At 35.1% G+C, this 18,913-nt stretch overlaps 1 protein-coding gene and 1 long non-coding RNA gene across 2 annotated transcripts in view; one reads left to right on the top strand and one right to left on the bottom strand.

Moving 5' to 3' along the window:
• Positions 1 to 14,559, bottom strand: part of LOC118186653 (uncharacterized) — a 45,713-nt gene extending 31,154 nt beyond the window's left edge. The window contains exons 1-3 of the mRNA XM_085810173.1: positions 14,479 to 14,559; positions 4,337 to 4,371; positions 581 to 623 (exon numbers count right to left, since the gene is read on the bottom strand). Coding sequence (XP_085666299.1) covers positions 581 to 623; positions 4,337 to 4,371 — 78 coding nt within the window. The 5' untranslated portion in view covers positions 14,479 to 14,559. The remainder of the gene's footprint in view (positions 1 to 580; positions 624 to 4,336; positions 4,372 to 14,478) is intronic.
• The window catches only part of LOC146992732 (uncharacterized), a 29,916-nt gene continuing 13,633 nt past the window's right edge, over positions 2,631 to 18,913 (top strand). The window contains exon 1 of the long non-coding RNA XR_015039279.1: positions 2,631 to 3,011. This is a non-coding gene — a long non-coding RNA (uncharacterized LOC146992732). The remainder of the gene's footprint in view (positions 3,012 to 18,913) is intronic.

Here is an 18,913-nt window from a genome sequence, read left to right as displayed (position 1 = left end):
GTCTGACAGTAACTTCACAGCAAGCCCACGAACTTCATTGTGGCAAGGAGTGCAAGATAGTGCCTGTTGTTGGTAAGAGCCTTGGGCACCATATATATGACTTCGTTCAGTTCCGCCCCCAATTTTGAATGAACAGCACCCCGGGGGGACGGGTCCGAGGGTCTCCCACTCCTTTTCCCCTACCAACGACCTCTCGAGAGGCCTTTCGGCTCGCCGCATATTAACGCCATGCTGCACGGACAAACATCCATGCCTGCTCCGTGATTCAAACCCGGGCTATTCGGTACATCCCTTAACCACTATACCGTCTGGGGGGCACTTATGATATTTAAAAACTATTAAAGATAATCAGAGATAGTAAATGAACAAATCTGTCATAAGTAGTATTAAATCTTAATTTATTGTCTCCACAGGAGGAATAAGAGTTTCCTTCTGTAAAGAAATTATTAGTACGCATAAAGAGATGAATTAGTCTTAATCACTTGAATTAAATTTATATGAGATTTAAAAACTCAATCAGAGATTAAAGCATTAACTATATGAACAAACCTTTAACGAAAAGTATTAAATTATTACTTACTTCCTTGGCAGCACCATTTTTGCTTTTATCTTTTTTTGAAGCTCTGTAAAGAATCATTTGAATTAGCACAAACTATAATTTTTCTTAAACATAAAATTAATGTTTATTTTTCAATATTTTTCAAAAGATTACGCGGATCTCTTAATGTCTTCTCCAGAGTGTTTGTGTTTTCCAACACAGTCACTAATCCAATACAGACTCATTGTTATACAGGATGTCTATAATTAAAAAGCCCTATTTCAAAGCTGCCTACAAGCGAAACCAGTGACCAGAAAACAGTGAAATTATGTGGCGGACTTAATGAAGAGATGAGAATGTCTTTTAGAGAAAAAACAATTAGTTATAAATAGCGTCACCGGAGGGAGTTTTACTTTGAAAACCTGTAGCAAAAATGTAAACCTTTGTCGACTTCATGCTGCAGCTGTTATAAAACCTAGAAACATTCGTGAAACTTTGTTTTCAATATGCTTGTTGCTTACAATGACGATAAAAAGTTTACGAGATCGCGTTAGTATAATTGTTTTACTAAAACAGCCGGCACTTTCGTAATGTGTGGCCTTTCCAATCCTCAGACCTCAATCCATGCGATTTTTGGTTTTGGGGATATTTGAAACATCTGGTAAGTCGTGACAATCTAGGAACTTTACCTTATCTAAAAGCCAGCATTTCACGCCACGTGCTGAACATTTCCCAACACACACTTCGGTCAACTGTGGAACACGCCATCTTGTGATTTTAGATGGCTGTTGAAAATGATTGTCATCATGTGGAACATTTTTTTTTTTTTTGGTAACAAAATTTGTAAATTTGTAAAACTGTTTTAAAGGTGTGGCTAAATGTATAATTTATTAATATACTGCTCAGGTAATGCTATTTGTTACTATTTTTTTTTGTTTTTTGTTTTTGTTAAAAGACATTCTCATTCCTTTATTAAGTCTGCTACAAAATTTCGCAGTTTTCTGATTAGTGGTTTTGCTTGTAGACAGCTTTGAGTTCTTTAATTATGGACACCCTGTATATTGAAAACGTTTCAGAGACCATTTTGACAAAATTTTATTCATAAAATTGATATTTACTGCAAAACTTCTCTATAAGAATTTATTCTTACAAATTTATATTAAAAAACTATGTTTTCATAAATAATTTATTATGAACAATTTACTACCACCTTCATTTCAGCTAGGCGAAAAAGTATACTTCTCTGGGAGGGGGGGGGGAGACTTGATAAAATTATTGACTTGATTAAAAAAATCTACAAAAATAAGAAGGGCAGCTAATACATAAAATGAAAGTAAAAGGTAAAGGGTAAAGGGAGAATTGCTTACAAGTCATTTGCTCGACTTCCATTGATTACATGAAAAATCTCAAGTCGGTCATCAAACTCTTGCCATACTTGCTCTAGAGTAACTTTTTTACAGTCCCCACGGAAGTGAAACTACGGTTTTCAGGTCATGATGACATTTGTAAAGCGTCACAAAGTGCAGACGAAAGAAAAAATTCATAACCATGTAATAAAAATTCAGACTAATTGTGTCCTATGCAAAGGGCCATTGAATCAAGTCTTTGGATCCACTTTTGACATTTCCCACCCAGCACAGAGAAAATAAACCAGCCTGCGTAAGCGTGTTGGAAAAAATCTTAAAACTCGGGAATTTTTGATTTCATTTGCATGCAGTAAAACTCTGATAATACGGCAACTAAAAGTTCGGTTTACCTAATGATAATAAAGCTTGTGCCGTAAGAGTGACTATTATCGTATGCTACTTTAAAATGGGCACTTCAGTGTCACTACTACCCCCGTTTCGCTATCGTGACTCGTGTGATTATCACCGCTCAGCATTTGTTTTTTCCACATCATTTGTGCACTTCAAGGCAACCTTCATTCGAATGCTTTTCATGAAACAAGCTAAACAGAAATGAAGTGGGGAAAATATTAAGCGAGTTGCCTTTTTCCCGCAGCTGTTGTATCCGTGGTTACCAATCAAACAGGGAGGCGGAAAATAACCTTGAAGTTCCTGTGTTAAAGTTACAGACTGTAGCGTTCGGCAGCATTAGGAAAGGCTCTTACTTCGCATCTTTTTGCCATTTTCTGTTAGTCTTATGTTTAAAACTTGGCGTTTCTATACTGTTTCCTTTCTTTACTTTAATTCATTTAAAACACTGATGATTAGGGAACGAAAGAGAAATCTGTGACTTAATGATTCAGCAAAAATTGGACACTAATAATCTACTGCAAAAAAGGTCAGAATGGAAGCATTACAATGGAGAAATTTCGGCGCTAGCTCGTTTACTAATTATCATAGCAAAAAGTACAAAGGAAACCGTACAATTTCTTATCTGAGTCTGCTTAAATTCGATAAGCATTAAAAAAATTAAACTCGACTGCCTGGATAGCATACTGTATACATAATTCGTAAAAAGGTGTCTGAAGGTAAGTCTGTTGCATAATCTTTTTTTTTTTTTTTTTTTTTCCCAATGGCAGATTGTGAACAATTACAAATGTAATCAAGTTCATGTTGCATAATCATTGTTACTAAGAAAAGCTAAGCAATTTATCAAAGAAATGAATTTGTCAAGACTGTTTGTTTTCAGACGAGAAAAGAAAAAGGAAGGGGACAACAAAAGTTACAAAGCTGGGGAACCTTAAAATATACTATTTCAAAAGATTTCATACGCTAACACTAGTAATGATTTCAAATAAAATATCTATTAAATATAATTAAATTACTTTATTAATAAGTTTGACTCATTAAACATGCTTTCATAATTATTATATGCAAATCTCAAAGTAACAACAATCTGTTGTTGCTGCGACTTATTTTACTTGTTTGATGACAGCGTCAGAACAAGTCAATGAAATTTTATCATGACGAGGAGTCCAGGATTGCATTTGTCGTTGTCATGGGCCCTGGGCATGTTATAGATTCCTGTTTCCCAGCTATCCTCTCGGAGTGCATCTCTTTAATGACTCCAAGAGGACTTTTAGGGCTCCAATTTGGATTTACAACATTAAGAATACATTTTTCAAATATTAAATGAATTTTATAAGCAATTAAAAATAAAGTGTCAAAAAATTAGATTCTATATACCGCCCCCAAGCCAATGCTTCCCAACTGATTTATTGTGAAATACTGGTGCACCGCGAAGATACTTGAAGAGATGGAAAAAATTCGAATTTAAATATAAATTTTATGCCATTCAGAAAAATTCTACGCTAAATCCTATCACACATTTGTTTGCATTCTACTGAAACGTTTCAGCCACCTAAAAGAATTTTAGGCTATGAATTACACTAAAACATTTATCGTGCATTTCCTATGGAGCTGTTAAGTAACATTAATTTGAGACAGGCTGTCAACAGACGCAAAAATGCTTCTACTTCTTCCGCTTGATCGCTGAAAGAGAAACACAAATTTGTTTTTTACCATCCCGGGAAGCGGTATCATTGCTACTTTATTAATAAATAATAATATATAATAATAATAATAATATATGATAATTTAAAAATAAAACCGTGTTCAACAGCTAATTAAATGGAAGAAAGCTAATTAAATGGAAAGGAACAGCCTTTCTCGTATGATTTCATCTATTCCGTACATGCTATGATGATTAATTGATTTTAGATTCATATTTGTAACCACTTTTTTAGATAAACTTCGCATTAATAAGATACGCATTAGTGTAATACTCATATTTGTAATAATTATCAGATATACACACATGAAGTTGTTTATGTGAAGTATTAAAAATTATTACCTTTTCATTGCTTTCAACCTTGACTTTCTTCCCATCTAATAAAGAAAGAAAACACATATTTAAATTTCTCTAAAACTATGAACATAAGTTTTTTTTTCTGAGCCAAAAAAAAAAAAAAAGTGTTTCTAAGAAAATAGTAAGAGTGGATTGTTTCATCAAATTTCAGTGCATTATCTAATTCTTAAAATAAAAAAAACTTCAAGTAATCACAGTGATAACCACAAGTATATCACTGTGAAGATTAAAATTTTAAAGTTTAAGATGTTTAACATCATTTGGCCCTTGACCCAATGTCACCTTGGCTTACGTCACTTAAACAAACACCATTTCTAACAAGACTTGAGAATGAGCTGTTAATGACAAACGTGAAAAACAACATAAGGAAATCAAACTAAGCTTTAAATAATTGAATTACATTATTAATTAGGAGAGAATTGGATATTAAACACAGTTTTTTTTTTTTATTTATTTTTTATTTTTTATGAAAGTTCGTAAACATTCGTCGTGACTTTTTTTTTTTTTTTTTTTTTAAATTAAGGTTCATCATCAATGCAGCATGGTGTCAAGGTGTTTGTATTTTCTTCTATCCCGACAGTCTAGCATTTTTCGAGCATATGAATTTTCATTATCGTTATGGAAGTCACAAAAACAGGATTATTTGCTTTTTATTCCTTATTCACGATTAACTCATTGTGCTTCTTTGGGTTTAAATTACCACACACGTGATGTAATATAAAAAAAATTAAATAACTTATCATTATAAACCTCGATTTAAGTTTAAATTAAACTGCTGTTTGTTACAACACAAGCTATATTTAAGGGGCCAAAACGCTAAAGTCTGGCTTCGCCTGATAGGTGCTGCCTGAACGAAATTGGTGGAAAAGAGGTTTTTGTGCAATTTAGATAGTGTTTCTTTTAATGCCTGAAGTCTTCATCGTGAGGAGAATATCTAACGTGGAAGCTGATGGTGAAAAGCCTTGTAGATTTCCTGATCATGCAATGTCAAAATTCTAGAAGTCACCTTCGGCGATCTTCTAGAATTTCGTAACCAAACCAGTCCTGATAAAATTAAGGAATCTGACAATAAGCCTACATAAACTTTATGACCGTTTCAGAATCAAATTAAAGTTAAATCAAAATCTCCTGAAGCACACCATAAATATTCCCGTTGCTATATATTTTACGCATTTACAAAGCTGCGAGACTAGTTACAGCAGTGGCCTAGCGAACTTCGAATATTGGGGGGGGATGGTACTCATATATATCGTAAGCGAACTTCTCCTACAGATATTAATTTTCGCCGTTTTAGTTACTCCAGTTTGTGGCAAGGGAAATAAAATTTATTTCAATTCAAATTTTTGTGAAAAACGTGTGTGTGTGTGATTATGGCAAAGCCTCGAGGGCTTTGCCATAATCACACACACACACGTTTTTCATCTGCCTAAGAGGAGGGATGCCTTCGTGGAGGACTTTCTAAGGGAAACTGGCTCGTATACACGTTACACATGGGGAAAACCACGAAAACGCCCATGCAGCCAACCCGTTCGCGGGATTCGAACCTCGGACCGAACTACAAGTGTTCTGCGACTTTACCGCTCGGCCGCTGGTGGGCTTTCTTAAGGCAAGCGGATTACATTGAAAATCTATTAGCCAAAGGCACTCGTGAGGAATTAGATGTACAAATTAATGTTCTTCAGATTGAACGAAATAGGATCATAAATAAGGAAGTTCAGGTCATTTCTAACCTTTTCGATGAGCTTGACGCAGTACTTGCAAGCCTCACTGCAAAGAGAGTTCTCTTAGAAGGGAAATTTGGCGAAGTCCAGACGCAATATGCTAACATTAAAATCTCAGAGAATGTTACACCTACCACCCCATCACAAGGTTAAAAACATAAACACCCAAAATGAAAAAGCGGGAAATTGGACAGTTCCAAGAAAAATCCTCAAAAGAACACTTAGCGATGCTAGTAACTTTTCTATGACATCTGTTAAGAATAAATACAGCTCCCTTCGAACCGAAGATGACATGGATACTTTAACGGAGAATACACAAGTTATTAATTCCCAAAACACCCAAGATGACGGATTCATTAAACCGTTCAAAACCAAGAAAAGAATACTCCACATAATAATCTCAGATATTTGTAGAATGGAAACCCCTGCGTGACGAGCTGAAGAAACTCGTAGAGAAACTTGAGAGCAATTTTAAAGGAGGAGACATCCATATAAAAATCAAAGACTCAGATGAATACAGAGTTCTTACCCGTTATTTAGATGCAAAATCCATACCATACCATGCATTTCCTCTCCCACACGAAAAGCCAATCAGAACAGTAATCAAGAAACTCCCAGCCCACGCCAAAACCGAAGATATTCTTCAGGAACTCAAAGATTTGAAAATTCCGGTGTCAACCGTCAGACAAATTACTAAGAAAACTGACACCGAAATAATTAAATTACCCGTCTTCGTAGTTTAAGTCGAGAGAAGTCTACAAAGCAAAAAGGTTTATGACATCAAACATATTCATAAATTTTTTTGAAGGGGAGTTCAAATTCTCCCCTTCAAAACTACACAAGGACACAAACAGTGTCATAAATGTCAAAGATATGGGCACAGCAAGGCCCATTGTAAACATTCTCCAAGATGCTTAAAATGCGGTGAAAAACATTTCACTTACACATACAAGAAGGATAAAAATACAGCTGGGAAGTGTTGCTTGTGCGGTGGGCCGCACGTATCGTCTTATCATGGGTGTGAGAAACATCCCGATAACATCAAAAAATCAATCGAAATGAAAAAACTACACAAAGAAAACCAATCTTCGCCCCCGACAATAACATAAAAAATTTCCCTCCTTTACCAAGCCGGGTCCCAGATCCGCCACATGCAAATCTAGCCGATCAAAATCCCACCAGTCAGGAAGCCTCTTCTGAAAATACCCAAAGCTCCACCTCTGATCTCTTCAACTGGATTGAGAGATTTACCCTTTAAATAAGGAGTTTCTCCATGAGGGTTTTGGCTTTGATAAATCTCTCGGAGAAACTCCTTATAGGCTGGGAAGCCTTCGAATTATTAGCCAACAGTAATAATTAGACAAATTACTAATATCACCAATTTTCATACTGCTGACCCAACAGCCTAAATGTTGTGTTTTTTTAACGCAAACGGAGTCAGAAACAAAAGCACTGAAATTCAAAGTTTCCTCACCAAACATAATGTGGATATATTCCTTGTAAACGAGACCCATCTGAGAGCATCAAATAAATTCAAAATTCAAAGCTACAAAACCTTCAGAAATGGCAGGACCCATAACCGCGGAGGAGGCACGATGATTCTAATCAAGCAGCACTTACAAGCTACAAATTTTAATATCAGCGGCGTTACCGGTATTGAATATACTACAGTCATAGTTCATTCCCACACTAAAGAACCTACTATTTTTATTTCTGCATACAGTGCTCCCAATAATCTCATTACATACAGCGATTTGCATTAATTAACTGACAGCTCACACCCTATTATTATTGCTGGTAACATGAATTCAAAACATTCCTCATGGAATTCCAGAACTAACCCAAATGGAAATCTCTTGTACAACTATGCCCTTAATAACGACTTGAAAGTACACGAACCTAAAGAACCAACTAGATACTACCACGCTGGATACGCAGAAATATTAGATATTATAATTACTAAGAATATTACCCAAACTCCCTTTCTCAAAGTAATGCCTAATCTAAACGCAGATCATCTACTTGTACATTTTATTTATTATGGATTTGACAATATGACTCTCTTAAGAAGAATCACTAATTGGGACCTGTTCATAAATTCCTTGGACAAACTACCAGCACGGCCTGCCCTGTCCGACATAGTGGATATAGAAATGCAAATTACCAAAATAAACTCCAGTATCAACTCTGCTCACCTTCAATGCAACAAGGTTTGAAGAATACAAAATGCCCAAATTACCGGATGACATTTTAGAAAAAATGAAAGATAAAAATAGAACTGCAAAATTTTGGAGACTCACAGCTGATCCCAGAATTAAAATCTGGGTACTGCCGTGCCAGTTGTTAACAAGGCCACTTACTTCGGTGTCAAATACATCTCCAACTTTCAGTGGAAAGAGCACATAAATTATGCCAGAAGTAAGATGTTAGGGGTAATTCAATGCCTCACACTCTTTCTTTCCCCAGACTCAAAGCTGGACTTAGGACGCAAGAGACATATTTACATCTCGATCATTCGTCCCATTTTTGCCTATGCGTCACCCGCCTGGGCTTCTGTCCATAAAAGGTAACTCAATAAATCGCAAGTTACGCAAAACAAGTTGCTCAGGATGATGATCAGAGCTCATTACTTTGTGTCAAATCAGACGCTTCACAAGGACTTGAAACTTAAGACACTAGAGGAGTATTTGCACAGAATGAATGCAAACTTCTTCAAAAAAGCACAAGAGTGTAGGCACATGGGAGACCTTAATGTGTTTAAATATATTGTTCTTGAGGAGGACTCCATTTACAGACCGCTTGCGGCCCACCTCACTTGGGACCTGAATTTTCCTACTTAGTTAGCTCATTGCCTTGTATATTGTACTTTTATTACGCATTTTATATTGTGAACTTGTATTTCAATTTGTAACTTTTATTTTATTGTGCATACTGTGCCATCTATTGTATATAGCCTTGTATTTAGTTATGCTATTTTCTCATGTATTCTTTAAATTGCTCTTGTATCACTTGTCTGATTGTTCTTTGTTACTCACTGCATCAACACAAACATACACCACAGTGTAACTCACAGCTCCTTGGCTCATCTTGTGTTACGGCTCTTCTATACCTCTGTGACGCATGGTCATCCCTTTTTACGACTTTAATGACCTTACCGAATTGTCAGGAAACTTTACCGTCACGTGCCCACTAGGTCTTGTTTCATGACCCGGACACATCGCGCCTTGCGCGATATCCCGCCAATACTAGCTCGGATAAGGATAAAGACTTAGTCGTTTCTAAGACATGGACTTAGATTTCGATGGAAAGACTTTGTTTACTAAATTTACTTTTAAGAACTGGGGGTTACTCCTTATCAAGTGATTCTTGTCAACCAGTCAGGAGCCTTAAACAGCCAACAGTTTTACTTCAACTGAAATTTTGTTAGTTTTTAGATATTACATAATTAATTCCTCACAGTGCCTACTCGACATAATTGCCATGATTTTTCGGAACATTTAAGTACTAAATATGCCAGCGCTAACCAAGCTGTTTACATCGGGGTGGGTGACCACCCACGTGACTGGCCTCAGCCATTCACGTACCATTACTATCACAGCTCAAACGGCTTTCCTGATGCTTTCAATTTTACGTAATTTTTACTTGTGTGAGCTTCGCCATGGACGGCGCGGCTGTTTTACGCTTTATCACCCCAATTACCAACGCCTTAGGACACTATTTTCAAAAGATGCAGTAAATCTGCCAATGCTGCGAATGCCAACAACCGATTTGATTTGATTTTTCATAAATGCTTAACTTGGGGGAAAAATACTCATTTAATAGCTACCATAACGTAAAACCGTTATCAGACGAAAAACTAATCCCTGACTGCGCCCCCAAAAGAAACTTTTCGGGAATCCCGATTGGTTGTTTTACGCAGAAAACCTACGCGAGACAGAACTGCAAGCAAGGCATTTTCGACAGCGTCTCAAAATGTAGTCGGAACGTTGTTGTTTCTACCACCTGTTTGAATTCTGAATCTGGGCTTCGCATTCTTGCCGCCGAATTTAATATCACTTTGGTGTTGATTTGAGTCAACCAGTTAGGTTAAATCAATTAGTATAGTTTTGAGCTATTAGCTTATCTTTAAATTTAGTTTATGACAATAATCAATATAAAAAAATACCTGCCGCTCAACCAGGAGAATGGTTAGTGACTTTGACTGTCGTACTGAAGGGCCCAGGTTCGAATCCCGGAGAAGGCATGGGTATTTGTAAATGTATAATGTCTGTGCGGCATGGGGGCACTCAAAATATGCGGTGAGCCGGAAGTCCTCTCTGGAGGTTGGTGGTACGGAAGGTAGGATGGGAGACCTTTGGACCCTTTCCCCCCGGGGTAGCTCTCCTTCAAAATTGGGGGCAGAACTGATCAACGTCGTACTGTCAGCTGTATGGTGCCAAAGGTTCTTGCCAGGCGCAGTCTTGCTTCCTTGCTACGATGAATTTCGTGAACTTGTTGTGATATATCAGACAAGCAAGATTAGTCACAACAACAAAATATTTTTGCAAACTTTTTCCATCAGAAATTTGTAAAATTGTTGTACGTTTGGATTTAAATTGGAGACGCGGGTCGAAGACTAAATATAAGTGTAGGAAAAATAAGGTTCCCTCCAATATTTACATTATGTAAGAGGGTAATGACCCCATACACTACTTATGTAGATGACCAACTGCTGTTTAGGGCTCTCTGGTTCTCCCGACAGAGCAGTTACACTTTTGATGTTAAGATATACAATAGATTCTATTTAAAAGTAGACATATATTTACTTTGTTAGAATAGAAGAAGTTACGTAAGTATATCACTATCAGTTTATACGTAATATTTGGACTAATAAAATTGTTTAGCACTTTCAATATTCAAAATAGTCAATGGTCTCAAAGTAGTCCAAAACACAGCACTAGAATAATTGTAAAGATATACAATGATTTTAGTTATAGGTAAAATAGTCAAAGAAAGTCATTGAGTTAACAATCTTGGTTGATTTGATTTGGTTTATTTGAATACACCAAAGCAAACAAGGGCTGTATACCTAAGATGATGGATGCCTTCGTGGAGAACTTTTTAACGGACTTCTTACACTGGCTCGTATACACGCTACACATGGGCAAAAACCACGAAAACGCCCAAGCAGCGATCCCATTCGCCGGGATTCGAGCCGCTGGGCCAAACTACCAACGTTTATGCGACTTTACCGCTTGGGGGCTAGCAGTTTCAGATTTTTTTTTTTTCCGATGGCAAATGTGAACAGTTACAATATAACACGGTTCATTAATCTATACAAGGCCAGATGTGGTGGTCTCTTTATTATGGAGGCACATAATAGGTGGGCCACCATTGCCTCCAATGAAGGGACTGGCAGTTACAATCATGCCCTCTCAAGGATTCGAACCCAGGTTCTTCGGTATCGCAGTCAGTCTTCCGTAACCACTATACCGTTTGGGCGGCGTAGTTTCGGAAAATAGTTATATATATGTATAAATGATTTTACAATACTTGAATATATATATATATACGCTAAACGCCAAACAAGTGATGATTCTATTTTATTCTATACTTTTCGCTTTTATAACTTTTTCTGCTTCCCATTAAATACCGCTTTTATAAAAATTCTATAACATTATCATTAAAAATTCAATTTTTGGCTTTTCACACCAATATTTTTCTAACCATTAAATTTCCTTGCCATCAGTTTTTCTTACCTTTACTTGCTTCTAAATAAACAAAAATTATTAAATATAATACATATCTAATTTTTCACGATAAAACAATTTAAATTCTGTAGCTAATTTTGATCACTGCATTTGCATCTCTACCTATTTTCTTTTTGCGGGCAACTCAATTCGTTTCATTCTATCAAATCCTGTTTTATACTACTATCATATCTTGGCTAATTTCCTCTTCGTGGATACCTTTCCAAGGATTTCAAGAAAAGTATTTCATACAGGTTTATCATATTCTTTCTCATGTTCCTCTCAGTTTTTTATTTATTTAATTATTCTGTTTTTTAATTAATTCTTTACCCCTAAAATTGTGCAAACGTCCTTTCGAATTATTTCACAAATTTAGACTTACTGCTTTATATGTTTTTTCCTTTATTTCGCCGGTTTGGAAATCTAAATGATCCTTTTTTCTTTTATGTTAGGTGAGTTGCCTCCTTGAATAATTTCATTTCCTTAAGTTTTGATTTGCCGTCCAGACGAGAAAGTGATTAGTGAATCTGACCACCCTACCGAAGGTGCCGGGCTCGAATCCCGAAGAAGCCATGGATGTAATTTAGCCATCCGCTCATAGGAGGCCATGGATGTAGGAAGTAAGACCTTCTTTCTTACCTCCATGTAGTGGTCCAACGGTGGCCCACCTATTAGCTGCCTCCATAATAGAGAACACCGCTTTCGGCCTTATTCAGTCAATCAATACAGGCATTGCCGGGTTATCACTAATGTGCGATGTCGCCGGCTCACTGATAAATCTGCCGTGAAGACACGTGACTTGATAAGTCGGACGTAAAGAATGGCCAATGCCTATAAACATCTAGAGCCCGCCATTGGAACAAAACAATTAAAAAAAAAAAAGTTTTGACTTTAAAATTGATTCCCATTTGTTTTGCAATAGCCATTTAGCAATTATGCCATTTCTTAACATTAATTATCTGAATATTAATCTGACAGATAATTTTAACTTGCCCAGCTGTATCTCTAGTTTCTAATTTAGAATGTTCTGATTTTATATTGTTTAATTTTTACACAGTATTAATTTTTATATAATATAATTTATTTAAGGTCATGTCTCAGCAGATTAATTACATCGTGATTATTAGTTAAAAAGTTTCTAAAAAAATTTGAACTTTATTACTTTCATTATCATACAATTTATAAAATTTTTGAGTTAAATGAATTTAAATTTGGAGTTATTTTATGAATTTGTTTTTATAATCATCCAGATATAATTCAGAAAAGTAGCTCTGTTGAAAATTTTTCGGCCACTCCTTGCAAAAGACCAAAAAATTTGAATTATTTGTTGTTGCATATTAATAAAATTTGTATATTATTTGAGTTTTTTTTTTTTTTTTTTTTTTTTTTTTTTTTTAAGATTTTGATTTGCGTTCGTCCTTTTAGCATGTTACCAGTACCTTTTGATTTAATTATTATCTCTTGATTTTATATACATAATATATTTATAAAATTACTTTTCTTTCCTTCTTAAATGATATAATAGCTACTGTTGCCAGCTGACATAAGTAAATCTTTACAGAGAATATCTGCAATCAAATTAAAATTCAGCCCTTAATAAATTTCAGCTTTAAAAGCGTCTGCATATATTTTATTCTTCTCCTTTGACTTTCTTTTCTTAACTTTTGTTAAAAGTAAAACACTTAAATAATAATGAAGAACTGATTAAAATATATTACTGCTTGAGGAATTAAGATAAACAATAAATAATAATATAAAATTACAAAACGAAATTTAATAATAATAATTATAATCATTAATATTTATTAGAATTTTAAAAGTAGCTATAAAAAGAGGACTGCAGTCTGTACATTAATTTAAATTTCAGTATCTTCATTCTATATTACTTTGAATGCAGACAATAATCTACAGACGCAGCAGAATTCGAAATTTTTACGTCAACGTATTATATTGCATTAAAAACGTATTTCATGTATCACACTTCGGGTATAAAAATAACACTCGTCACAGATTGCACTTTTGGGGTATAAAATAACACTTGTCACAGAATCCTTTTAGTAAACACCAATAAAATAGCTATCTAAATTATTAACTTTCTGATGCTGATAAATAAAGCACGTTTCTAACATCAAATTAAAAAAAAAAAAAAAAAACTCACGCATCGCCGACCGGCGAAAAAGTACTCTCGCGTTTCGAATCATTACTCGTAACTGACAGTTTTTTTTTTTTTTTTTTTTTATCAGGACCTTTTCCGTACAATACAACACGCGCGAAATCGTTTTTTCTCTAGAAAAGTATATGCACCAACTTCATGCTTCCGACAAGAAAACACACTTTCGTCAGAAGCTCATTTCGGTTGACACATAAGAAAAATATCTCTTCGTTTTTTTTTTTTATTTAATTAGGTAAAGGATAAAATATAATTACACACTTTAAAAGCATTTTAATAAAAGTCACCAATGACGCTGCAATAACGGCTAAGAATAACATATTGTATTTAATAACAACCAACTGGCAACGTTGGCGCATATATCTTTCACACGCTGTTTGGCGTGTGTTGCCTAACTGAAAATATTTAAGTGGAGAAAAAAGGGGACGAAATCATTTCCCCTTCTCACCTAAGCTAAACTTAAACTTAGAATAACACAAAAAGAAATAGCTTATTTCTTAAACTTACTTCCGTTAGAAGCCGATAAATTCTTGGCACCTCAACAACCTTCGATGTTTACGCTGCAACGACCGTATGACGCACTGTCGGCAAATAAAGAATAACTGAGGCAATAAGGGAATAAGGTAGCCAATCAAACGTTTTATTCATGACGTCATTTGCTACCAGATACGAAAGTGGCGGAGCGACGAAATGCGTCTAGCGTGATGTCACAAGGAAGCTCCACCCCTTAATCACACCGCCCCTTCTAGCCTGTTACTGCAGCATTCTCGTCTTTTATCCGTTGATGCGCAACAGGTATTTTTTTTTTTTTTATTTTTTAAGCAATTTTAATGCTGGTCTGGTTTAATGCAAGTCTGGTAATGGCATTTTTAAATTTTTAAGCAAGTTCATTTCAATGTTGACTATAAGCCTGCTGACGAAGCTCTGAGTATCTTGCTAACCAAAAAATTAATTTTTTGATTTGTTTTGATATTGCTTACTCCGTAATTTTTTTTTTTTTTTTTTTTTTCTTTTTACCCTACGGTTTGAATTTCCATTGCATCTGCATTGCACTCGTATTTATTATTTTTTATCTCACTTTCTTTGCAATTTTAGGCATTCTGCAACATTACTTGCGAAATGTTTTGCAAAGAAGTTTCAACTTCTTGCTTTTCTTATTCATGATTTCTTTATTTTACTCTCTAACAATCCAATAATTTCGTGGCCTTTCGTAACATGAATTCTTCATCCATCCCGTAAATGCTCTTAATGGAAAAACTGCTAAACCTCAATTAATAGTTCTTATCAAAATTAACAATTTCATCCGAAATTCTCCAACTATTCGATTGCATATATCATATTTAAAATTAAAAAAAAAAAAAAAAATGCACTATTTTTTTCATTTGCATTCACCATGTTTAAGTTACAGAATTTTTGTTTAACTCTAAATACATTGATATTATATCACATTTGATCTATTTGATTCTCTCGCATATTACATAAATAAAATTCAGGCTTATTCCTAATGTTGATCAAACCAGATGAAAATTTTGCTTTGACTGAGCAGTGTCATCACAAACCACCGAGTTTTTCCAACAAAAAGTCATCTTCTTTTAATACCAAACTTTCAAAACTTCCTAGGAGTATCGCATGGATAATCCGCAAAAAACTGACATACGAATCATCGGGAGTTATGCGTACTAAAAATTTTCTCACTGAAGTCTCTTATTTTTTCAAAATATAGTGTAAAAATATATCAAAGCCGTAGATAAATTTTGAAGCAATTTTAAAGATTTTGAGAATGAAATCTCATTAAACGCGCAAACCATGCTCCTTTCTTAATATTTTGATATTCGTGAAATTTGCTAATTAGTCATGAAAATGCAATTTTAAATCTTAATTTTATCTTAATTTATGTATTATATTTAATTCTTTGAATATGCTAATTTTCGAATCCCCAGTATTAGCTTCATATATAATGCGGTTTTTTTTTTTTTTTTTTTTTTTTTTTTTTTTTTTTTTAATGCTCCATTTATTGCATTATAAAGTGCATATTGAAATTTCGTTTTAACTTGAAAGGAGAAATCTTAAATCTGCATTCACCATGTTGGACCGAATTAAAACGACATTTTCTCCCATAAAACGTCTGTCGGAAAATCGTACCTGCCTTAGTTATATAGACTAGTATTTGAAAAAGGGTACTACTGTATTGAAATACAGTAGTACCCTCACCCCCGGTATTCACATGGAATACGTTCTACGACATAAGGAAGATTAGACATGAATAAACCGCTCTTTTATGTGATCGGATTAGAATCGTTCGATCTCTAAAATGAATCGGTTCCTTTTTATCACTCACCGCTCACCCAGTGACGTAGCTGGTTTGAGGCAAGGGTCAGGGCCGGATTTACGTATAAGCTACACAATCTATAGCTTAGGGCCCCCACCTCACAAAAAATTAAAATATATTGTAACAGACTTATAAAGGGCCCCATATCTCAAATAGCTTAGGGCCTTATCAAGTCTAAATCTGGCTCTGGCAAGGGTTGACATCTGTCCCCGGATACGCAGCATCCAGGGAACGCGAAATTGATGTTACGCAGTTCAGGCGCTGAAAGCCCTAGCTACGGTTCTGCACTCGCTAACAATAATCTGGAAGAAAAAAGATCCGGAACGAGGGTTGAATCAAGAGCGGTTAGCGAGGTTGGAACGATGAGCGGAAAGAATCGAATGAAGTGTAGAATCGGAAAAATCGACTCAACTAAACGCTAACTCCCGGAATTCATTCTTTCGAGATTCCCCAAAACACCCTTTCTACACAGAATTAACAATAAAATTCTAGAAAAAATATTTTCAAAAAAATTAGAAATGATAAAAAAATTAAACTCACGTTAGTATGGAGCGATTAGCATTTTTTTCTCCCCGTAAATGGAAAACGAACTTTTCAGACGGGCTTCCAACAACAACTGCTCATTCCTTTGCTCAGTAAAGTGAATCAATTCGTGAAAGAACAGACAGATCTATGCTCCTGGCACGCTCCCAATAAGAACTCTCTGTGAACTGTAAAATATCTGCAACTTTCTCTGGAATCAGAATCCTTGAAACGTGGAAAACAGTTCTATGAATTTGAATGTTCATATTAATCTGCGACTCACCAGCAGCCGAGTGGTAAAATTCCTAAACACTGATAGCTCGATTACGGCTCGTATAACGGCAAACGGGCTAACTGCATGGGAGCTTTCGTTGTTTTTCCATGTGTAAAATGAATACGAGCCAGCTTCTTTTAAAAAGTCTTTTACGAAAGCATTTCTTCCTTTAGACAGATAACCCTCGTGTGCTTAGCCACCATCTAATTCAAACTATATCAATTTGCACAAGAAATCTCCAAAATTAAGATGGGTCACTGCACAGTGATTTAATATCACTCTGAATCAGTTTACGTCCAAAATTGAAAATAATCGTACACTTAGTTAGAAATTTTATTATTATTCGATTTCCTTCGGATATTTTTAAGATGGTTTTCATAAAAATTAAGAATATCGCTAAAAGAATTTATGTAATTATAATGTTTAAAAACTGAACAGGATATTCATGTATTTTAATTCCGACATTTATAACAATCATGTAAAGAATACAAAAGTAAATCTTATTTACATTATTGAAAAACACATAACATTCACAGCAAAAATAAAAGAAGATCTTTTAATTGAAGTTTCAACCAAATTCGAAAGCAATATCGGTTACTGAAATCCTTTTCATTTCCACCCCACCTCTCAATTCTTTGCCGAATAAGAGTTCAGTTTTCCCATTTTAGTGATTAATAATTTTGTAATGTTTTTTCCTAACACCTGTTTTAAAGTGTGTAAATGACGAGATTAAAAACATTAGTTATCTTAGCAAAATTTGCGAATTCTTAAATCTTATAGAATTTTGTACATAAAATTATGAAATTTTTTGCACTTAATTCAGTAAAGCAGTGAAAATATTTTCCTAATCTTACGATACACCCTCATGAGGATCATACAAAAAAAAAAAAAAAAAAAAAAGAATTCCTGTATACATAATTCTCCTACCCATAATGTTGAAATTGATGTCAGAAAGTTTCTATCTTAATTTGAGAGAAATTTTGCAAAAGGTACCTATGTAACAGGATGCACGTGTTTTAAATCAGTATCTAAAGAAACAGTCTTGCAGACTAATTCCCCCACACGCCATGTGTATCAAATGCAGTGCAACCTTGGATCACGAACTATCGGTCTACGAACGTTTTTTTTTTTAAATGAAAAATATCTTCTATGGCGATCGACGTCTTGAGATACGAATAAGTAAGCTGACAACAAATTATATTCCAAAATGCAGTGGTGTGTGTGTATGTGTGTGTATTTAATTATGGCAAAGCACACGAGGGCTATCTGCCTAAGGGGAGGGATGCCTTCGTGGAGGACTTTCTAAGGGAAACTGGCTCGTATACACGTTACACATGGGGAAAACCACGAAAACGCCCATGCAGCCAGCCCGTTCGCGGGATTCGAACCTCGGACCGAACTACCAGTGTTCAGCGACTTTACCGCTCGGCCGCTGGTGGGCCCCAAAATGCAGTGGAAAAAATGTCTTCAGAACAAGAAGACGGGAGGAAAGATGATTGTAGTTATTTGATCAGTAAAATTTGTGCTAAATATTGTAAGGTGCTAAGGTTCATATAACATTACCACCCTGAAAATGCAGTAAGTAGTAAGTCGCCGTAGCATAACTATTTGCAATGAACCGTAGCATAAATATTTGCAATGATAATAACATGCCTTGCTTAAGGAAAATTTTAAAACGCCGACGAAGACAAATCTCATAGAAGAAATTTCCACCGAGAAAAGGTTAAGAGAGACCACGAAAAACAGCAACTATCTGATGTTTTTACGGAAAAGGATTTCCTTTTCAAATAATAACATTTTGCATCTTCGGCTTCTTC

Source organism: Stegodyphus dumicola, chromosome X2 (assembly GCF_044657685.1).
Source record: "Stegodyphus dumicola isolate Sdum_Otavi_A_Nest chromosome X2, ASM4465768v1".
Taxonomy (NCBI): domain Eukaryota; kingdom Metazoa; phylum Arthropoda; class Arachnida; order Araneae; family Eresidae; genus Stegodyphus; species Stegodyphus dumicola.
Note: the sequence above shows the minus strand (reverse complement) of the source record. Positions and strands in the feature narration are given on the sequence as shown.